Raw genomic sequence first — 24409 nt, 5'->3', positions numbered from 1 at the left:
AACATATTTTTCCCTTCCTGGTAGCTACAAGCCGAGGGCGACATCTGGCCGTATTTTTCCAGCTATCTGCTAAATGGAAACAAAACGCGGAACTGAAAGTGGAAGCAACCGAGGTGCGTGTACCCTGTTAAAATAAAATAAAAAATCAAAACAATCACGGTATGAGTGTTTTATAAAACCCGACCTGTATGTCTGGTCTGCACGCTGCCGCGACCGTAACAGGATAGCGGAACCCTGCTTTTGTTCTCTATCAATATTCCTGCAGCGGCTCCATAACTTGATTCCTACTGATCCTGTAAGGAAGTGAAGCTTGTTTTCCATCACTCCTGCGGTCATTCAGAGGTTCGGCTAAATATCTGTGTCATGTAATTTCACTATTCATTAAACTGGCAGTAATCCAGCTGCTTTTTGCATCATGTAAAGAGGTCAGCCATAACACATGTAGTGAGTTTGATGGATGTTGCTGTCTCTGCACCTGATAGCAGCCCTGTCATGTCATTATTATACGCAGTACTTCACAACAAGTTGACTTATGCATACTGTGTTCATGTGCATCACTGAAGAACTGGTGGAGGTTGTTGACTCTGGATGCTTTTTGTGGGTAAATGTTATGTTAGTTTGCAAACAAGGGGGGTTTGTTTTGGCACAGCTGGTAAAACCTTGCAAAGATTAAAAATAGATAAGACACTTGCATCTCTGTTGTCAGGCGATTTGCAAATAACTATTCCAGATCTGGTCCACACAGGCATCATAAAGACAACATAAGCTGTGCCAGTTACAACTCAGCTATAATAATAATAAAAAGGGAGCGAGACCTTGCAGCTGTAATGTGTTTTTTATGCAACAACCAATAAAATGAGTGTTTTTTTTCCATCAGCTATGAGCAGTGTTGCATGAAGTTGGCATAGTGTTTGTAACTTAATGTCAAGCTTTGTCTTGAAGCTTTAATGTCAGCAGATAAACCAGATTTGCCACCACGTTGTTAGTACCAGCAGCCTGTTTTTATGCAGGCATCCATATTCCTTGAACAACTCAAGCCCATTCTTGTGGGTTGTCATACATCAGGACTTTGGTTGTAGATCTCTTGTGTCCTCTGGGTTGATGCTTCTGTTGGTGTATCCCTGGATGTCCGTTCCCATTGAGCTCAAGGAAACTAGAGCCCGATGCAAGCCTACAAGGCCTTTTGTTGAATTTAATCACCTTTTTCAAAAGTGCAACAAACATGTTTTGATTTATTTTAAGCTTACGTTGCTTTATCACTTCACAGGAAGTCGTAGAAATGCTGTCGCCTGTGACACGCTGGGAAACATCAACAGTAACATGTGACGTGATTTCTGTGCTCACTTCTTCATTTTCCTCTCTTCTGCTTCAGATAATGATCTTCCAGTCCGTTATCTGCGGCTTCTGGCCCCACCCTTGCAGCTTCTGTCGGCTGCAGTGTGGCAAGTTGTGCAGCAGGGACTTGTGGATCACTATGGGATGCTGGAAGAGTTTGTTACCATGGTGACAGAGCTGGTTCCCGAGCTGATGAGCTACAGCCAGAGAGCTCAGCTCATCCTGGGACTCCGAGCCAGGGTCAGTAGCATTTTAGTTTGGTTGTGCAGAAGCACGGCTTTTCCAGTGGATTGTAAAAAGGAAATTCCACGTGTCGCCTCAGTCGTGTTTTCTATTAAAAAAAAAAAAAAAAAAAAAAATGTGATCATGTTCAATTCGCTAAATGTATTTGAGCAGAATCACAACAGCCAAACATTGAGCGCTAAAAGCCTTAAATGTGACACGTTTGATTTTCATTTGCAACTAGCTGGTTCTGGAGATGTGTCGAGGGGAGAACCCGGTGGACTTACAAACTATTCAGCCACATCTGGACAGAATTAAAGCGCCGGTCAGCACTGCCAAAGATCACCACGTGAGTCAAACCATGGCTGGAAAACACACAAATGTTTCTCTGTGGCGCGCTCAGTTATTTATGAGTTGAGTTGGAATAGTTGGACCTGTTAAAGCCATTTCCTCGCATACTTGACATAGTTTTCTTTTTATGTTTTTCTATCAGATAACTATCAACCAGGTGGAAGAGTCTGAAGTGAACTTTGTGGAGCTGGTGCATTCATTACTGGAGGATCCTTCTGAAAGAAAATATTTTTTCCAGGTAGGATGTGCTTCTTTTTTTTTCTGCTTTCGCTTATGTTTTCTGAGACGCTGACCAGACTGCTTTGAGCTGACAGAAAGTCTGTGGTTACTCTGGAAACGGCTCTTTACCACAGTGGTGTGCAGAAAAAAGCTCTTGAAAGCATCAGCTCTTTGGAGCTTGACGTGCATCGGCTACGCCGGCAGAGGACCACGTTGGGTTTGCTCTGCTGTCAGCTAAGATCAGGAATGTGAAACTGCAGAGAACGTAGGCTCAACAAACTGGAAGAAACACAGCTTTGCCTGACAAATCTTGGTTTCTGCTGAGGCTTGCAGATGGTAGACGCAGAATTCAGCTCCCACTGACGAGGCCGCTTTTGGTTTAATCGTGTCGAAATTCCTTCTCGACACACTAATCTGCTATTGATTTAATTCCTCAGCATGTCTGAGTGTTCATGCTGAACATTCAAATGACTTTATGACCTTAAATGACCTTTTTATTTGCTATTTCAGACCTGAAACCCCACCTGTCATAAAAAAAAGACACGTCTTAAACATGTAATAAACATAACATAGAAGTGGAGTTCATTGATCTTTGTTGCCATCAGGCGTCTCATGTATAAAAGTCTGGATGGGATTGCAATAATTTCAACAGTAAGCCAAATTTCCATTCACACATGAAGGAAATCTACTGGGAAAAAGAAGCCAGACTCTCCTGCATCCTGGCATCATCTACCAAGCTGCATTTAAGTGATGGCTCTCGACTTGATAAGCTTATATTGAAGTGGAGCTATAGGAAACTGTACCTCTAAGGTCCTCTTATCGCACAGCTCTCCTGCTCTGCTTTCTTATAAATAGTGTCCATCGGGATTTGTGGACCTGGGCGTATACATCACCCTGACTTCCACCAACCATTTAAAGTCATTTCACCGCCATATTTGACTACATTTAACACGATTGAGCTGACTGGAGTCCTCTTCCTGCGTCCTGGATGGGCAGAACTCTCTTATTGAGATGCATGCTCCTCCTCGCCTGCTGTATCCTGCCAGAATGATCCCAATTTTATTTGCTTGGAAACTGATTAGGAAAATAGGAGGCTGGTTTAACTCATTTGTTAGGAGTAAACAAAAACCTCTCATAAAGATGTCAGTCTTTATGAGAGGGCGGGACCTACCTAATCTCAGAAAATATCCGTTTAGTGACATTTTACAAGGTGGAACTGTTTGCATCGTCCATCTGGCTGCTTATTGAAGCCTCACTGTCTGAATTACCTCTGGATTGAGAGGAAATGCTTTGACAAAAAAAATAAACGAGCAGTAAATTATGACTATTCATAATTTGTAATATTCAGTGGACTGGCAACCTGTCTAGGGTGTACCTTGCCTCCCGCCCAGGACAGGCTACAGCTTCCCCCGACCCCGAACTGGACTAAGCGGTTAAGAAAACAGATGGATAATATTTAGTAAAAGACAAATAAAAAATAGTCTGAAACCAGATTCTTGTGAATGACGATAAATTGTCTTGGAAGTTTCACATAAATTATGTAAAAGGAAAAATGACCCAAAACCATTGCGATATTACCTAAAATTAAAGCTATATATCAGATTTAAAAGCTCAATATTCATGCTATACAGCTGCCTGATAGTTATAGTATCCACTGTGTGGTTTGGCAAAACATATAAAACATCTACTAATCCAGATTAACATGCTGCAGGAAAACGCTGTAGTCTACAGATGAGATTATTATCAACCAACAGAATATTTATCAAGCTCTGTTTTTAAATCATATCAGAAGTTGAAGTCAGTAAATACACTGATAATGTGTAAAGTGCAAAATAATCTGCCACTAAACCGCATCCAGAGGTTTTTTAAATTAGAGAATAAAGATGAGGAGAAGATGAGTTTAAGACGGGAAAGAAGGCCAAAAACTTGTGGAGAAAGTATGATGAGATTGTCTGTTTTATTAAAATGAAAAGTAATGATTAGAAATATGCTAGTAAACAGTCATCAAAGTGAAGTATGAATAACGTGAAACATTAGTCGTCTCTTGTATTTTATTTCTTTTGTTTTTGCTGAAATCGAGTCAGAGACGTCATTCTGCATATTTACTTAATAAAGAACTTTCTCTCTTTAAATGTTATTTTTGATCGATAATATTTATTTATCTAGTTTTTATTGTTGTTTTGGAGGAGATTTGAAATGACCTAAATCAAGCAGTGAGATCAGCAGGAAGAGAGAATCTCGCTCCATTTGTTAACAATCCTGATTTCCTTCCAGGTAATTATAGATCCAGACTTCCTTGTTTACAATTCAACAGGCCTCTCCTGTTTACAGGATCTCTTCAAAACAGGATCTTCATGGCCTGAAATAAGATATTTCTAGAAATACAGTATTTTACAGAATGACCTTTATTGTTTTTTCAGACAAGGGACTACATATATACATATATATATATATATATACATATATATATATAGATATATACATATATATACATACATATAAATATATATTCTCTGCTGTTTAGCGGGAGGAGGCAAATAAACCGAGCCGGGTCGGGGAAATCGTTCCTGCAGTTTTCAGCCATGTTACCTTCAGAGTTTCTTCTTCACTGCTTTGTATTTTCATCCTAACACACTATTTCTATGCAGGGTGTGGCTATCAGGTATGCACTGTGGGTGGGGGAGGAGGGGAACCGGAAGGAGAAGCTTACGAAATAAAAGAAATGAACAACTTCAATTCGGCCCGAACGTTTGGATTGATCAGAGTTTTTACAGATTTACAGTAAACTTCGGGGTCTAACTACATTTCATATTGTTCATGATTCCAAAATGTACAGACTACTATCAGGACGTGGAACCACTTCACCCAGAGTAAAATAAAATGTTTCTGAGCAAGATTACCAACTATAGCTTTCACTGATGTTGAAATCTCTGTAATCAGAAATCTGTTATTTTGTTTAAAAAGAGCCAAGTCCATCAGACGTGTCTGTTTTGCTCTCAGGGGATTTTGTGTTCTTGGCACCTAGAAATTCAGGCAGACCTGGGAGTGAGAACTGGAGGGAAGAACTCTGGGAAAATCCTAGAAGAACAGCATGTTGAGTTGTTCAGGGGCACAACAAGAAAACATGTAATAAAGAGTGTGTTTAACTCCTGACCGTCTCTACAAATCTCTCACTGTAAGTCTTCCCAGCGTGTTCGTTGGCTGTGGACTCTGGAAGCATGCTGAATATCCACATGTGTAAAAAGAAAAAAAAATCTCGTGGATTTCTCATAAAGTTCCCAGACCAGAGTGTCTGGCTGTGGCAGGGTAATAATGGAGCACATCCTGCCAGACTTCCTGACCCATGTAGGTCACTCCAAGACAGATGTGGAGCCCCTTCTGGCGTCATTTCAGTGTTTTGATCAGAACCAAACTTCTCACACCGGAGCGTATTTAGCTTTGATTATGGCAGCTTTTGCTGTGTTTCAATAATTTTCTGCAGTGTCGCAGGACTTATTTCCACCCGGTGTTGCTTTTTTTTTTTTTTTAGTATTGGTGTTGGAATGGGAGAGTCCGATCACAGTGCAAAACCTTCTCCAGCACATCCTAATGTTTCTCAATGGGGTTCAGATCTGGACTCTGGTGGCCAATCTATGCCTGAAAATGGTGTCTTCTGCTCCCTGAACGACTCTTTTTTTTTCAGCCCAGTCATTCCTTGTACTGTCATCTTTAAATATACCTGTGTCATCAGGGAAGAAGAAGCGCATTGATGCATAACCTGATCATTCGGTGTAGTCAGCTGACCTCCTCCTTTGGTTTCCTAATGTTGCTGAACGTCGACCTGACCAACTGCAGCAGCCCCGGATCATAGCCTGTTCCCACTAGGCAAGATGGTTGCATCAGTCCGGGACAGGGTCAATCAGGACTATCAGACCGCATGACCTTCTTCTAAGGCTCCAGAGTCCCGTCTTTATGCTCCCTAGCAAACTGAAGCCTTTATCTCCAGTTAGTATCACTGATTAGTGGATTTCTTCTGGCTACACAGCTGTTTACTCCCAGTTCCCTTCACATTGCTCATGTGTAAAGGCCTTTACTTCCACTATTAAACAGTTCCCAGTATCCTTCCAGTTGTTCATGATGCATTAGATATTCCTAATCTAACTGTAGTCATTTCTGCAACCTTAATAGATTTTTTTCTCTCTGGTTGATGCAGGCAAATGATTATCTAATAAGACCCTTTTTTTTGGCCAGGCAGTGTCTGTTCATCTTAAAAACCTGCAGGAATCACATGCAGCACTCATATCCAAAGCTATGCATGAGTTTGCACTGATTATGCAACATGATGCTCATGTTGGCTCATTTCTCTGTTAACTTGCCTGCTTCTGTCTTGCAGGAAATCTTCCCTGTGTACTTCGGCCCTAAGTACGATGCAGCACTCGAGATGCTGGTGTGGGAGTTCATATCAAGAATGGATGAGCTGCTGCCTGTTCCAGACTTCACACAGGTATTGTGTGACTGAACTCAAGCTTTAAATCGACTGTTGCATGCTGGTAATAACACGAGTTACGTGAAAGAAGGAAATCCACCGTTTTGTTTTTTTTTTTTTTTTTTTTACACCTCATTGCAAAATAAAACTGATCTGTCCCCAGATCATGACGTTCTCAGACAGACAGGTGTTTTGCAGCTCAACAGGGTCATGCTTCTGCACAGGGAACCTAAACAGAGCTGTAAATCTACAACACAGTGGCTGAAAAACAGAGAGTCCAGATAATGCAGTGGTTCAGTCAAAGTCCAGCCCTCAACCTGACTGCCATGCTCCAGGACCCGGAGCAGAAGCAAATAACCCCAAACCAAACATTTTAGAGAAAAGGGACAAAAATCCCCTCTCCAATGAGGTGAGGGACCGATACAGTCATAATGATTAACTGAAGGTATTTCTGCTAAACGTGCTGCTGAAAGTTGTTCATCTCAGGTTTTTCTCAAAATATCTGAGTTTTGGCTCAGTTTATATGAACTAGATGACATAGTAGAGGAGCATCCTGCATGTTGGTGATCTGATGGGGTTCATAGGAGCTAATTCTGAAACATATTAGGGAGAAGATGATTAAAAAAAACCTTAGAATTGACCAGAAGGTGTGAACTTATAATATCACATAGAAAACTTGTTTGGTTTTCATTACCCAGCGTATTCTTATCTAGCGGTACTTCTGTGTACTTTTATACGAGCGCATGACTTTGCTTTTGCCTCTAAGAGTCGGGTACAGTGTATATATTTGTTATTCAGCTGTTTTTATCTTCACAAACCTGCTCTGAGCAAACAAACTGAGCAGCTGTTTGCAGCTGAATCAGGATGGGGGGGTAAATAACCTGTGACTTATTATTCCTCTTTACCTGTCTTGGCTCTGAGCCACGAGTAAAAACACATGAAGCCACACTGGTAGCGATCAGAAACAAGCAAGATTTATTTCATGTTATGATCTCTCCTGTCAGCTGGCCACTTTGCTCAGAGATGCTCCATCATTCCTCGATGACTGTTTACAATCCCTTTTCCCGCCGGAGGACATGAAGGCTGTACTTGAACACCACAGAGGCCTCGGCCATTTCGAGGAGAAAGGTACTGGACGCCCGCGGCGATGGCAGATATGTGAAGTTCCATCATTTTGCCACTTTATCTTCCTCATGCTTTTCATCCTCATCTGCAGATCCAAGATTGTTACCGATGGATGACTGCATCCTGTCCTCCCTCTCACTGCCTCCTGGGACCAGACCTGCCATGGACCAGGCCTCCTGCTCACCTACCCTCACAGACCCAACCCCTCCAGAACACAAGGCACTCCTCGGCCCTTCTGTCAACACCAGCAGCCTGGAGAAGCCCATCAGGAAGAGCTCGGATGCGATCAGCCAAAGACTGAGGGAGATGAGGGATTCTGGGAGCTGGCCGCTGCCGCTGAGAGGCGGCGGGGACACTTCCCAGGAGCAGACAGCGCAGAACTCAACACGGTCATGCGATGACACCATAGACCTCACGATGTCCAGCGAGACCATGGGCATGGCTTCACAGGCCGGTGAGAGTAACCAAAGGGCAGCTCAAAGTCTGAGGAAGAGGAAACTGAGCGGAGGTGTGGAAGTCCCTGCAAAGCAGCCTTCGCAAGCGTCGGCTTTCCTGTAAGATGTGTGAAAATGTATATATTACACATAGAAACATCCCTTTTCTCTTCATGCATCTTTTATTTACTTTTCTCAGAGCAAACTTTGGATGAACTTAACATTTCCTTCGCTTTTTATGTAGCATCTTCCTCAGTATAACACTTTGATCCCTCAAGAACTCGGACTGCAGATCAAATCAGAGCAAATGTGTCTCTTTCAATGTTTGCAGGGATTCCTCGGTGGATGATGACAATTCAGGCGAATCTCCTCTGATCTCCATTTGGGGAGAATACACAGGTTTGTGCCGTTCATGCACGTCTCAGTCAGCGCCTGTTTTGTTTCCGTCTCACCGCAGCTTCAGCTGACTCTTCCCGTCTAATTTCAGACTCTCAGGAACATTCCTTCCCGCTTGTAATGGACTCAAAGGTTCCCTGGTCGGATGAGGAGACGCTGCATCTGCTTGACATTTGGGGGAAGGACTCTGTGCAGCGTGCTTTGAAGGGCTGCTTAAAAAACCGTCACATCTTCACTCAGATCGCGCAGAAGATGGCAGAGAGGGGCTACATGAGAACGGTGGAGCAGTGCCAGACGAGGATCAAACGACTGAAGAAGTGCTTCCGCCAGAGCAATAAGTGAATATGAAATCTAAAAGTTTAGCGTAAACTCACTGGCATTTGTCTCATAACTCTTAAACACAACCTCTAAGAAAAAAGCATGAAATCCTTCATAAAAATGGGTCTGTGTGTCTCTGTGATCCGCTACCAGAGGGAGTTCCAGGCTGGAGCATAAATTTTACTCCAAGCTGGAGCAGATCCTCGCCTCCTCGGCTTCCTCGGCTGTTCCGGAGCTCACCTACGACGTCGAAGAAGTCATCGATGAAGACGAGTCCCAAGACGGGGATGATGACTTGCAGTTCCTCGGACAAACTGGCCCACTGGAAATCGGTACGCTGTCACAATTTTGTCATCAGTTTAAAAAGCGCTGCTGCTGTGAGTTTACTGTTAATGCGGGGTTTTTTTTGTTTTTTTTTTTAGCTTTGTTTTTGTTCTCTTAACTTGAATAAAAGGGTTCAAATCTCCTCTTGATGAAATTTAAAAAGAGAGGCCAGATCGCGCAGCATTTTTCTCAAAACATTGGGAAAATGCTGCATGAAATGTAAATAAAGGATGTTGCAATGATTTGCAAAGCTCAGAAACTTATATTTTATTCACAACAGACATAGGTGTTAAAACTATTTGCTCATTTTGAATCTGATGGCAGCAGAACGTCTCTAAAAAGGTGGAACAGGGTGATGTTTAGCATTGTGCAACATCCCCTCTTCTTGAACAGCTTTAACACCAGTTGCTGGACTTGAAGGAGATGAATCTTGTCCCGTCTGGTCTGATGCAGTTTTTGATGGGGACATCTTGTTATGATGATATTGTGAGCGTCTGTAGATGCCAGGTGTTCAGAGTGGCTTCAGTAGAAAAGCCTGTTGGTACAAGTTTCTTATCTCCTGCTGCAAAGTGTCTCTGGAGTGAAAACAACTACTATAACCCTCCCCCCTGCAAGAATTTGTCATTGTAAACCTCACTCTGGGGGTCCTACACCAAGAGATCACAGTGTGATGATGTTGGGGAAAGGGATGCATATAAGCCACATATGTAATTCTAAGCTGAATGTTAGACTTGTCTGCTGGCTTGTGTAAACTCCATGCAGCGTGTAAAAGGTATTTAACCTTCTCACTGAGTGTCTGATTTTTCTCCAACAGTTGTCTAGCTCCTCAGCAGGGACCTTTATTGCAAGATGTTTTTTGGGTTTTGTGAGGCTTGAAATGTTTTCTGTTGGTGAAAAGGCTGACCTGCAGACAGACCGTTTCAGCACCAGCCTCTACTCCTGTGAAGTCATGCTGTTGTGATGGAAGCAGGATGTGGTTTAGCGTTGTCTTGCTGAAACTTGCAAGGAGTTCTCTGAAATAGATGTTTTCTGGATATATAAAGGTTGAAATAAAACCTTTATGTACTTTACAGCATTGATGAAGCCTCACAGATGTGGAAGTTGCCACAGGCTTTTAATGCAGCCCCATACCATCAGTGATGCAGGCTTTGACAGTCTGCTAATGACTAGCTGGATGCTCCTTCTCCTCTTTAGTCTGCAGGACATCCATGCTTTCCAAAAAGAATTTCAAACTTTGCTCCATCTGACCACAGCACAGTTTTCTACTTGGTCTCTGACCGTTTTACATCAGCTTTGGCCCTGAGAACACTGTGGCTTTTCTAGATTTTCTTTCACTTTTGCCTAATAGAGCTTTAACTTCCATTTGTGAACATAAGGAAAAATTGTGGTTTCTAAGCGTGATTCCATGCACTGATTTCTCTTTGAGAATCTTTTTATAATACAGTACCATCTGAGGGTCCAAAGATCCAAACCATCTAGGTTTTACCTTCCCCCCATGTCCCCAGCACACAGAGATTCCTCCTGGTTTTCAGAATTTTTTGACAATATGAAACGCTGTATATGGTGAAATCTTTAGTCTTTTTTTATTCTATATTAAGGAAGTTTTTGGATGAAAATTTACATCTGAGAGGCTCTGCCTCACTATAATGCCTATTTTATACTGTTACGTTACTGAGCTGTTGCCAGTTTTACTAATTATTATCAAAGCCTCTTCCAGTTTTTGATTTATGCCAATTACTTTTTCAGCCTTTTGTTTCCCCTTTTCTTACTTTTTAAAGATGCATTGCGACCATCAGATTGAAAGCGAGCTAATAATTTTCATAAAATGGTCAAACATCTCAGTTTAAACATGTTATGTTGTTTATCTTCTATTGGGGTTAAAATAAGGGTTCATCAGATTTAGTAAATCATTGTATTTTGTTTTGCTACATTTTACACAACATCCCAACTTTTTGGAGTTGGGGTTGTAAAATATGACAAAAAGAAGCAGTAATGTTGGACTATAGACACTAAGGATAAAGGAGAAAAATGCATATCGAGTATAAAATGGCAAAACTAACACAATACTTCTTGAACTGTATAGTATGATTAAGTTAATAATGTCTACTCTGACTATTTAGAGATAAAGTTTTCCATTTTTTTTTAAAAAGTATTTTTAGAAACTCAATGTTTTTACCTTTTTCACGTGAAGTGACAGCCGAAACATGTCAAAATGATAAAACTCTACTTCTATTAATACTCTTTGTCAGAAAAAACAAAAACAAAACATGTTTATGTGTTGGAAAATATTTCATGGTTGTGTCAGAAACAGATTTTCATATTTCTGTTATAAGGGACTAGAAGTGTGCCTTGGACAGACTTGGAGACTTTGACCCTGATCACCATATGGGGTGCCGACAAGATGCAGCAGGAGCTGAGAGGAATGCACAGAACCGGACACATATTTTCCGCCATATCCAGCAAGATGGCCTCCCAGGGCTTCTCCCGAACCCCCGAGCAGTGCCAGACAAGGCTGAAAAGATTAAAAACAAACTTTAGGCAGTGCTACCAAAACAAGTGTGTATGATTTACAATGAAAATTACACAAGAAAAATTCAGATTTTTAAATACTTTATATACATCTTCTCTTTTTTTTAATGCTTACATTTCAGCCTTAAAGGACAAGAACAAGTTAGATGCAAGTTTTACAACGAACTGGGGAGGATTTTGGTGAAGGACTTCCAACCAGTGCTGGAGCTGGATGAAATATCAGAAGAGGCTCCGGACCAGGGCTTCCCTTCCTTCGGTCACCCAGACATTGGTAAAGTGTCTCTACTGGTTTTTAATATTCTGTTTTAAACTTCCACTGTCGCCTCGTGCATGCTCAGGATGGAGGATTGGATGGATTGAAGGCTGTGAAGTGCTATACAAAGAAAACTGAATTGAATTAAATATGTGGGACTAAAGATAAGCCATGAATTTTGAAAACTGTAAATCAGGGAAATGCAATTCAATTTTCAATTCAATATATTTTTATTTAAAAATAAAAAAATAAAATTTAATATCAGCCCTGCTTATGTCAAATCATGGGATAAAACATCTTAGGCACATAAGTCTAAGACGTTCCAGACCAGGGATGCCCAAAGTCGTCCACAAGAGCCGCTGTTCTGCAGGTTTTCTATGTATCTCTGTTCCAACACACCCAGATTCCATTAAATGGATCCAACATCCAGACAAGTTCTGCACAATGACCGATTAGTTTGAATCGGGTGTGTCTGAACAGGAATTCATGGAAAACTTACAGGATTGTGGTCTTTGAGGACTGGAACTGGACACCCCCGTTCCAGACTGTTGAGGAAAAAGAAAAGATTCACTCTTGTTCAGTGTTATTACCTATGATGTCCAGCAGACTGTCTTCATATCAGCGGTAGCATAAAGACAAGCAGCAGAGCGCTGAAGCTCTTTCTTTGACTTGGTAACGGAGAGATGTGGCCAAGAAATCTAAAAAGTCACGTTTGAAATGTTTGACTTCCCAGTTGGAAGTTGAACAGATAACCAGAGGGTTAGCTGGCTCCAAATGGTAAATACCCAACTGCTGGTAAACCTCTGGGTGGAGTAGAAGAATTTGAGTTCACTTAAAGGACAATTGCTGTGAGAAGCGCTCCTTACCTACAAATCTGTCTTTGCAGTCATTCACGATCACGTCCTCACTCAGACTAAAGGTATCTTATCAGCTAAGGATCAACAACCGCCATAAGTACAAACAAAAATGGAGACATCACCTCCTTTTTAGGTGGATACTTTTCATTTTTTCATTTTCAGGTCACCAACCTGCCAATTTATCACCTAAATACTGCCCAGTGAAATATTCCAGTTCCAGTATCTTTACCTCCTTCTCTTTCCTGTCAACTCAAGTCACCATTTTTTGTTGTTTTGATTTTTTTGTTTTATTTTTCAGTCATTTTAACACGTTCAACCAAAGCAACTGCGTTGTGAGAAGTGATCAATTAAGCATAGAAATGAACCTAACATGCATGTCTTCTGGGTGGGTGGGAAGCCAGAGTACCTGGGGAAAAACCCACGCATACATGGGAAGAACATGCAAACTCCACTCTTTTCAACCCCTGTTGTAGCATCGCCTCTTCTCTAACATCTGTCTGTAAACGTCACCTGGAAATATTCCCACATCACTCCTGTCCTGCGCTCACGACACGGCTCCCAGTCCAGTTCAGATTTCACTTCAAAATCCTGCTGTTTGGTTTTTCCTCTATTCATTAACTCTTTATTTGTGCAACATGTTGACTCCCCACCAGCCCAGTAGAGCCTTGCACTCCTCGCGGCAACACCTGCTGGTGGTCCCACCATCCAGGGGTGAACAGTGATCGTGCCTTTGCAGGGGCTTGTTCTGTTCCTCATTTTAATCAGCTCTGTTTTAGTGTACTATATATTTATTTTGTTTTTATTTCTAATTTATTTATTTTTATTATGTGTTTTCATCTTTGTCCAGCACTTTATCAACTGTAGTTGTAATAGATGTAATATTACATGCTTTATTATAATAGAGCTTTATGAATAGAATTTGATTGATTGGTTGATTGATTGATCTGGGAAGTGAGGAGACCAGTAGCTGGAGCTTCAGGAGAGCATTGTTGTCCCATCTGGTCTGATGCAGGATTCCAGCTGCTCAACTGGACCTTCATAGCTGGATTATTTATTTATGATACTCCAAATGGTTCCTGTTGGTTGAAGGTCTGGACTGCAGGCAGGCCAGTTCAGTACCTCGACCTTTCTGCTGTGAAGCTTTGCTGTTATGATGGAAGCAATATGTGGTTCAGGATTGTCTTGATGAAATCTCCAAGGTCTTCCCTGAATCTGGAGTCATCTGGGTGGGAGCAGATGCTGATCTAAAACCTTCATGTACGATTTAGCATTGAGGAGTTGTAGTTGCCAACAACAAAAGCTTTAATGCAACCATTTACCTTCAGAGGTGCAACATGGATGATCCCTCTCCTCTTTAGTCCACGGGACACTTTGTCCACGCTGACCAACAGGAATTTCGGGTTTCAATTTTATCTGACCAGTTTTCCACTTTGGTCCAGAAAAGACAACTAGATCGTGTTTATATTTTACCTCTCTGTGTGATCCTGATTTAAGCTCTTTTTGTGGATTACACGGTAAACTTGCGTTCATAGAGAAATTTCTGTCATCGTTCCTGGTCCAGTGCAGCAGTTTCTAGTCAAGAGCCAATCCTGTTTTAATACAGGCCTGCCTGAAGGCCCCTGTATCATTTCACCTGTATAGAAATGCTGTTGTGATGGATACAACAGCATTTCTATTAGCATTGTTAGCATTGTCTTGCTGAACTATGCAAGGCCTTCATGTTACTGACCTGTTGCCACTTAAACCAACTAGCTGTAAAATGCACCTGATTACTTTTCCAGCCTTTTGTTGCCCCTGTTGGTGTTTTTTTAAGACGTATTGCTGCGATCAAATAAAAAAAATAATAAGCTAATTACATTAAAATGTCAGTTTCAGCATCTGATATGTTGTTTATTTTACACTGAGAATAAAGAAATATGGGTTTAAGAGATTTGCAAATAGTATTCTGTTCTCATTTACATTCACACACCATACCTTTTTTGTTTATTAAGGTTGTAGCTGGTCATTAGAGAGGTTTCATTGTGTGATACTAAGATTACAACAATAACCACTTAGTAGTATAGTGAGACTGGTCCATATTCACTGGTTATTTGGGAAAGTGCTGCTCCTCTATACAGCTCTTAATTACTTTTTTTGACTTCAAGACAACATTAAGAAAGAAAAATAAATGAACCAGCTCTATTTTTTTTGCATAGCCTTGAGTTGAAACAAGTTAAATATCATTTTATTACATATTTTTATGCTGACATTTTTTAGATCAGTCATGCATTGTTTATACACGTATTAGTTACACTGCTATAAATCTGTTCCAGCTTTTATTTACACTTGTCCGTTTGTCTCCCAAGAGTCTGCAGTGGGAGTGCAAGAAGACAGAAAGAAAGTGCCGTGGTCTGACAAAGAGACCATCATCCTACTGGAGATCTGGGGAGACCAGCAGGTAAAGCACATTATTTTAGGCTTCTTACAGTTAAAGCCGTAATTCACTCCTCTGGATCCAGCCTTCCTTGCTGTTATACGTGTGTGATTCACAGCTATGATCTCCATGTAAGCTATCGCCACATTTATTTTAAATTTCACCTGCTTTGAGGTCCAGCAGTGCCTCAGACGCTACCCGCACAACGGTCACATCTTCACGGAAATATCAGACAAACTCAGTGCCCACGGCTACTCCCGCAGCCCAGAGCAGTGCCACACCAGGATCAAACGTCTGAAGGCGAACTATCGCCAGTGTAAAGAAAACATGAGGTAACAAGAAACTAAAATGTTCATTTTAAATCTTTCATTGCCAACATTTCGTGCTCACAGACATGATTTTAATACTTCCAGCTCATCCGGGACGGATCGAGTGGACTTTAAATTCTATGATCTGATGGAGCAAATTCTGGATAAACAGCCGTCAACATCATCCACGATGATATCAGACTCCATAGAAATATCAGAAGAGTCCAACGGAGAGTCAGTAACTGAAAGAGGTAAAATGTCTCCTTTTCCTCCTTTCATTATTAACACAGCGCTCTGGAAGTAAAAATGAAAGAACTTAGTGTGTTTGGTTGAATATTTCTTTTTTCAAACAAAGCTTCGAGACGATAAATCGTCTCGATGGAAAGTTTGTTTACTTCCTTTTTAAGTGGCGGCGCATTTATAACCAAAATGCATTTGTGTGATGAGTAGCATAGCATAGCTTCTGGGTTGTAGCCATGCTTATGGCAATGACTGGAGGCTATCTCGGTGCAGAAGCAGTGACCAGCATGAGGACTTGGTGCTGTGCAGTCGTATCTGTGTATGGTCTTTACCAATCCAATCATCCAGTCCAACAAACCACACCAAACAAAAGTCTATAGCTAAATAAACACTCAGCAAATAAATGATTAATGTGAATGTTTTGGTCTTGCAGCAAATACATGCTGATAATAAAGAGTATTGTATGTGGAGGATAGGAACTATGTACAGTGTGCTCAGAAGTGAAGGAAACCTTTTTCTCCCCTTTTAATAATTATAGGGGTGAGGAATCGAGTCGAAAAAATTGAATATTGGGATTTTTTTGCTTCACAATTTTAATTTTTTCTTTTGTTGTTGTTAAAAAATCTTTTTTTTCCCCAAATAAATAAAAAAAATCTGGGTTCTCTGGCTTCCTCCCACCGTCCAAAGACATGAATGTTAGGTTAACTGGTTACTCTAAATTGCCCCTAGGAGTGAGTGTGAGTGGTTGTTTGTCTCTGTGTGGCCCTGCGATGGACTGGCGAGCTGTCCAGGGTGTACCCTGCCTTTCACCCAAAGCCTGCTGGGATAGGCTCCAGCTTCCCCGCGACCCTTCATTGGACTAAGCGGTTAGGATAATAAATGAATGAATGAATCTTGGGCATGATAGCGGCAGAATGATGATCTGGCTACTGTGTTGTTTTTCCTAACTGAAATTAGGAAAAATGACGAGCAAAAAAAGTTTTGTACTTTTTTGTTTTTATTTTACAAAATATCAGCAATATCGAAGAATCGTGAGAATCGCAATTTAAATCGAATCGGCACCCAAAAATCGTAGTCAAATCGAGACGAAAGCATCCCGTCACAGCCCACCAATTGGTGGTCTATCTGGTTAAACTGGTGTTAAACACGTCTTTGGAAACCCTGAATATTTTACAACAAAGTAAACAACTTGTAAGGATTGAATAACAACTTAGCTTGTGGGTAATGCCTCCAAAAGATGTGCCAAAACCCTCCTGCATTATTCTCCTGTTGGCATCCACTGTTGTTTTAGTTGCTTGGCGGATTGGATCGTTGCATTCTCCCGTAGTAACGAGGAAAAAAAAAAACAAATATTTGACATTTTTACACTTTCTAGTGTGCACAAGATCTAAACGTTGCCACCACAGCTTGGTACCTCCTCTTGATGCTGCTCACCAGCCTGAACACAACATCTTATTCCCACTACCAGCAGCTGTTCAAGCCAACCAATGTGGTTGTTCACACTGGAGCATACAGAATGTCCAAGCTGACCCCAAACGTAGAAGCTCACGGAAGGTCATTTCGTCTCTTCACTCCCAAATTCTGGAGGTTCTCAGTGATCATCCTGTTTTGTGGGGGAGAGTGTTGTTATCCTGGCAGATGAAGTTTGGTTACAAATTCTGGAGATAAAAATCACCGCTTCAGAATGTGTTTCAATTACATGCAAATCTGCTGCTCGAGTGAATAACAGGAGAATATAGCAGGGAGTTTTGGCACATTTTTGGGGGGAAACTATTAGGGCTGTGACGATATACTTTGGTCCTGATTCGATTCGATTCCGTTTTTTTTGGGTGCCGATTCGATTTAAATTGCGATTCTCACAATTCTTCAATATCGCTGATTTTTGTCGATTAAAAACAAAAAAGAAACCTTTTTTTTTTTTTTTCTTGCTTGTCATTTTTCTTGATTTCAATTAGGAAAAAACAACACAGCAGCCAGATCATCATTCTGCTGCTATAATACCAAAGAAGACAAGTAAAAAGATCAATAAAACTAATAAAAATGACAAATATTTTATAATGGATTATTTTTATTTGAAATTTTTTTAAAAACTGAATTAAAGAATCTATTTTAAAATTGTGAAACAAAAAATCCCGATTTTAGATTTTTAGATTTTTCGATTCGATTTTCCCACCCCTAGAAACTATCAATGTTTAGTTCTGTTGAACTCATCCTACAAACACACAATTGTTACAATATTTACGCTGTTGTAATGATGACTGATCAGGCTTTCCAACACTTATAATACAACAGTTATTACTGCTGTATTAAGGAGAACTAATGAGTTAATATTAGTCACAGTAGTCACATCAGAACTATAGTAGCTCATCTCGATGTTAAAAAAGACCCTGCTGGGCTGCATGGTATGGTATGTAATCCACATGTTCATTTGCTAATGAACTAAAATAGGAAACAAGTTATTTTCTGCTCTATTGTTTCATCATTTGTACCAAAAACTAGTTCTGACACAGCTTTTGTGTCTATAATCTAAGACGAAGAAACCAACGCGTCAGCAGAAAAACCTGCGACCAGCTCGTGGTCAGACGAGGAGACCCTGGCACTCATCAACATCTGGGGAGAAGAAGACGTTCAGAAGGCTCTGAGGGGTTTCGTGCACAACGGGCACGTTTACGCTGAGATCTCGGAGAGAATGCAAGACCTCGGCTTTTCCAAAACCTCAGAGCAGTGCCGCTGGAAAGTCAAGTCGCTGAGGATCAACTTCCGGCAGTGTTACGACAGGAAGAAGTGAGATGAGTCTCTCTGCTTCCGACCTTCTCTGCCTTTTTAATCCAACGGGAACTTTAAACACCTTCTGTGCTTCATCTTTTCACTCTTTCTAGAAGCGGGAGAAAAGTGGATTATAAGTTCTACCACCAGCTGGAGCAAATACTGGGACAGGAGGCCATTTCTCTTGATGAATACGATGAAAAAGATGAACAAGAAGACCAGGATCAAGGTACAGTCGACATGTTTCACACGACTACAGACGACCAAGAGGTCTTACATCTTTGTATATGCTACGTCTGCCTGCAGGGCTTGCAGACGGCGTGAACGCCCCGTGGACAGAGGAGGAGACGGTTGCTCTCATTGACGTGTGGGCTGCCGACAGCGTGCAGCACAGCCTGAAGACCTGCCACCGCAACGGCCACGTTTATGCAGAGATAGCAGAGAAAATGGCCACCATGGGTTACCTGAGGACGGCGGAGCAGTGCCAGACTCGGATCAAAAGGCTGAAGAAGGCGTATCGGCGAAACTGCAACAACCGGAGGTAAATAAAAGAATAAAATAAAACTACTCGCCATGGGATTAAAGTGGGATGTTTCCCAGCTGACTTTAGGTTCATTTTTTTCTAGAAATGGAGGCCGGCCAGCTGTGTTTCGATACTTTAACCTTCTCGCCCCGGTGCTCGGTGACCATTCTCTGTTAGCGGATGTGGACAGCACCATGATTGATGCCAACGTCGAACCACTTCTGGACAGTGATCCTCTTTTGTGTAGGTTTAAACACATTCAGATCTATTTGTGCTGCATTCTGTAGAAATGTCCGACAATGATTCCCACCGGTTAAGCTCTTGTCTTCTGTTGTAGACGAACAACCCTCGACCAGCCACCTCCTCGCCGACATGAGCAGAAAGACGCCCTGGTCGGAGCTGGAGACTCGCACTCTGCTGGAAATCTGGGGTGAAGATGACGTCCAGCTCACCCTGAGGGGCTGCCTGAAGAACCGCCATGTGTTTGAGTACATCTCCGAGAAGATGAGCAGCCATGGGTTTATACGGACCACAGAGCAGTGCTACACCCGCATCAAGCGCCTTAAATATGGCTTCGTCCATGAAAAGTTAGTGCTCCCACAACAGAGAATTTCAGTTCTTCTACTCTGTTCCCAGTTTTATACACCAGTTTAATATCATTATTTAGGTTGTAAAGAAGTGAAAGTGTCACTTGACGTTTTGCTGCGTAATAATATCAAACAACCTCTTTAAATAGTTTCCTTTAAGCTCATCAGGAAAGCGATTCTCAGGCTTGTCTGAGCTTGTCAGCAGTGATGTAAAGAGACAAGAATAACAACACTAGTTTATTATGTTTACAGCAGACAACCACAACACAACTGTTCAGCATATTTAAAAGAATTTCAGTGAAAAAGACAAATCTGTGCGACGCAGCCTTTTGTTTTTACCCGTAGAAGATCTGCATATCCTCCTGACTACCAGGGAAAAAAAATGTGTAACTACAAATGTTCACATTGCTTAAACTTTTAAATATTGTGGTAAAATATAGTTATATTTATCTAAGAAATGATTTAATGTGTTTATAAGATATTCAATGAAAATATAACTACAAAATTTCAAGTAAAAATCAGCACAAAGACAAGTATTATGCTCTTCCCATAAAACATGCTTGTTGCAATGGAGGCCATTTTTCTTGAAGAGAGAAAGAAAGTTCACAAAGCCCCAACCCCACAAATGAGGTACCATTTAAAAGCACTAAATGTCCTCTTTAAAGACCAAAAGGTGTTAGTTCAGTAGCATTCAGGGAGATTAAAATATTTAGGTTTACAAAGGTCCTTCATAGAGGACAAATTGAACTACTGGTAGTCAGGAGGATATGAGAGTTTGCTGATGTTCCTGCGCCTGTAAGGAATCATAAAATATTCCTGGATCCAGGCAGCAATTCAGATCACTGCCAAAATCTAATCACATGTTCCTTATTGCATTTTGGAGTTTACCTGAAAATTTAATCAAAATGCGTCCATAAAGTTTTGAGTAATGTTGCTGATGAGAGACGGAGCAACACCGCTGTAAACATAACCTTCGCCTTGGTGGAAGTCATAGTTTGGATCACACTGCATGTTGGTTGGTTTTGTTCCATCTCAACAGGATCATCACTAATTATCCACATATTATCCCGGAAGATGAATTTTATTTCTAATTTCAGGGAGGAATTTAAATTCTTCAACGAAATGGACAAAATCTTCAGGAAGGACCTGAAGGTGGAGAACTCAGTTGAGGACACGCCGGTCCCAGAGGAAGTTGATGACGGTTCTCCGGACCTGGACCAGATGAAAGGTGGAGACTAATTACAAAACATCTGTTTGCAGATACTTTCACTCAACAAAAACTTAGTTTTTTTTTTTTTTTTTGCGTGGTTTTTTTCTGACCCGCAGGCTCGTCTGTCCTGCTCGCCGCTGGTAACCAGTGGGTGTCTGACAGCTCTAAGCTGACGTGGGGCGACGAAGAAACCGAGGCCCTTCTAGACATTTGGGGCAGCGAGAACATCCAGGACAATTTGAAGAGCAGCACTAAGAACAAACGCATCTACACGCAGGTGTCCCAGGTCATGACCAGCCAGGGATACCTGCGCACGCCGGAACAGTGTCAGTCCAGGATAAAGAGGCTGAGGGCCAACTTCAGGCACTTTCTGGAAGGCCGACAGTGAGCGTTCAACATGTTCAAACCCCAAAGTAGATTGGATTAACCTTTTAGCCATATTGTTTTTCTGATTATTTCTGAATTTCTCTGTCATGTTTTGTTAGAGGAGAGAGGCAGGAGTGCAAGTTCTTTGACCGGATGGTGCGGATATTTGGGAACAAGTACGTAATGAACTCCGATCCATTGCCTGACGATGCAACTGAAATCGCAGGTAAGGTCGGCAGGATTACTATTGTTTTAGCATGACTAGAGTTGTTCAATATATATATATACATATATATATATATATATATATATATATATATATATATATATATATATACCAATATAAATCTGGTATTGGAAATGCCAATAATTTGGTACCAATAATACAGGTATTTTTGGAGCGAGTTGTGCCAAAAAAAATAAAAAATTTTGGAAAAACTATACATGAGATGTCTTATATTTTGTCATTTTGAGTTAAAGGAGACGTAGCTGAAGAGGTTGGTGTATAATATCTGTATTTTGTGTAAAAGTTGTGTCATTAAAAAAGTAAAAACTGATATCGATAACTTCCAATATTGCATTTTAATGTCGATATCGGCCGATAATATTGGTATACTGATAAAATTGGACATCTCTAAAGATTACACATCATCTCATCGGGTCATCCAAGGTTGTTTGTTTTTTTAGGGTGAAGCACAAACTGCAGCTCGTCGCTTTAATATCCAAAATGTTTCTGTCTTACTTCAGAGTCATGAAATCGCCCGTCGTCAAGACGACGCAGCAGCCAGAGACGAACAAGGATCTACAAGAGGAACATGAAACAAGGACATTAACGCTGTGATATCTACTGCTGTTTGTTTGTTTACCTTCGACAGAACAGAGCTGATCCAAGCTCTGTGTATATACTTCAAATACTTTTCATTCTTCAGACACTAAGACCTCCTTCAGGTTGAAATGTGTGTTTGTGTGTGTGTGTCCCTCAACTAGAGTGTTTTGTGATTATTAATAACAGAGCCATGGCACACGATGCTCAGGGCTTGAGGGACAAAACTGAGTGAAGGCCACACTAAATGCAGTCCGCCTCCACTAGAACATGTTATTTTCTAGTGATTATCGTTTTTTACTTGAACTTTAAGTGAGTCATGCAACTAGAGATGGAGGCAAGTTACCGTAACCACGGCCTCACTTTTTGTTTTTATTTTAGTCTTAATTCATGGCCAATACATGAAACCTGCGTGTTGGAAGGTAAATTCTGTAGGTTCATTTTCATCCTGTATCCAGTGTGAGTTCATCTTGTCCAGAGTTTTATTTATTTAAATTATATATGGATGTTTTCCAAAGTTTTTAGTATTTAAGTGTTATTGAAAAACATTTGTGCCACAAACCCGTCAAGGTTTTTTCGTATTCATTAAAAACAGCTTAAAACATGCAACTCTGGATGTGTGTGTCTTCTTTATGTTAATATCTGCATCACATTTTATTTGCAAACAAGGTGTGTGACTCCAGTATTTTATCTGCCACAAAGTGCAAACTAACAATGTGGGGATTGTAATGAAATGAAAAAAAAAACCTCATAAGTACTCAGCAACAATGTCAAATTTAATCATGCTTATTAATTGCATTATTTTCATTGATTTATGTGAAATTAATTGCATTGTTGCACACGAAATTCAAGCATAAATGCTTTACTGCACACATTTATAAAAGTACTGCTAAATGAAGAAAACAGTAACTTTTGGTTTACAAATTACACAGTATTAGCGTTACAGCATAAGTTTATATTTTTCTTGTACTGTAAATCTAATTTTACAGACTTATGTAAGAAATTTTAATATTTATGACAAAAAGGTTAAAGTGGATTTAAGAGTTTAAAGGTAAACCAGCAGGATGAATTTCAACGCTGTAGGAAGCTCCCTTTCTTCTTAACACAGAGGAAACCATGTCTGATAATGACTTGCATTATAATATCCCAATATCTTGCCGGTATTTTGCAGTCAAATCTTGATCATTGAGCTTAACAGGATACAGTTTTAATTGGAAAACACTAAGAATAAATATTATCCAAATGATCTGTTTTTATTGTCACCCTCAGAAAACTCACACTCAAAAAAAAGACAGGTGCTCTGAGCTAAATTAGCTTCTGTGTTTTCTGAATGTGATGTCCTTTTTGCTTTTTAAGTTTTTCTTCTTTCTTTTGTCGGTGCCAGACAGATAAATTGAAACTGGTCTTTCTGTCCAGATTCCAGTTCAAAAGAACAACTTAAGCAGCTTATTTCATAAGCAAGTCACAGTTCCCATGCAATCTGTGTGAAAATACAGGTATTCCTCCAAATAAAAACTGGTGCAAAGGAGTTTAAACTGGGTATTTCCTGAAAATGTGATTCAGATAAAACTGGTTGTTGTCCAGCTGTTAAAAAGCCTGATGAGCTGCATGCAAGTATTTGAAGCTGCTGGAATCCCAAGAACACCTGTATGCATGATGATCCAGAGTATTGCAGTTGTATGTCAGGATGTATTTCAGCCCACAAAGTAAAACATTTGCAGTTGGCTCAGAAATACTAAGACTCGTTTTTCCAATCTTGGAAATGGAGAAGCCTGCAAGTGATTTTTTTTCCCACGTTGGCCACTAGGTGGTGCCAGTGTACAATCTACTATTAATATGACCACTTTGGTCGATGATCCCAATCTAATTGTTTCTCTCAAGATTAATTTGATCAGTGACATCTTATTTAACATCGTATTTACACACTGATCATGCAGTTAGGATTCATCTCCAGCTGGCTGACCCCACAAACAGTTATCTATATATACTTATACAGTAATGTATCAATGGGCAAGCAGGGACACTATGTGCTCCTGTCATGGCCATAAACCTATTCTGTTATACACATGCATTATATTTAGATCAACAAGTTCACACAGAAACTCTCACACACACAAATACGCAGCTCGCAAAAGTTAGAACAGTAATTACATGTCTAAATCTGACAGAGCATCCAACCACCAGTGCCTGGCTGCCGGCCAGAGTATGCGTGTATTTGTGTGTACTCATGCTGTGAGGACATAAATCTGGCTGTGCAGTCACACTGTGGGGACAATCTCTCTTTTTGGGACAAAAAGAAAGTAAATGAGTAGGTAATAGTAGTATAAATACTTGTCATCAGGTAT

The 24409-nt window shown here is 40.7% G+C and overlaps 1 protein-coding gene across 1 annotated transcript; it reads left to right on the top strand.

The window, feature by feature from the left end:
* LOC306773336 (uncharacterized protein) lies at window positions 1-22414 on the top strand. The gene is made up of 24 exons (XM_079263125.1): window positions 1-113; window positions 1373-1575; window positions 1802-1906; window positions 2051-2146; window positions 6500-6610; window positions 7597-7720; window positions 7809-8271; window positions 8483-8550; window positions 8639-8885; window positions 9019-9197; window positions 11523-11745; window positions 11841-11989; window positions 15174-15265; window positions 15416-15573; window positions 15655-15800; window positions 18321-18573; window positions 18669-18784; window positions 18862-19096; window positions 19182-19321; window positions 19416-19665; window positions 20763-20893; window positions 20992-21259; window positions 21361-21467; window positions 21989-22414. Exons 1-24 carry the CDS (start codon window positions 74-76, stop codon window positions 21994-21996), a joined length of 3912 nt encoding a protein of 1303 aa, XP_079119251.1. The 5' UTR covers window positions 1-73; the 3' UTR covers window positions 21997-22414.
* The last annotated feature ends 1995 nt before the right edge of the window (window positions 22415-24409 follow it).

Source organism: Telmatherina bonti (genome assembly GCF_933228915.1).
Source record: "Telmatherina bonti genome assembly, chromosome: 23".
Classification (NCBI taxonomy): domain Eukaryota; kingdom Metazoa; phylum Chordata; class Actinopteri; order Atheriniformes; family Telmatherinidae; genus Telmatherina; species Telmatherina bonti.
The sequence above is the reverse complement of the archived record's forward strand: the minus strand, read 5'-3'. Positions and strand labels throughout refer to the sequence as shown.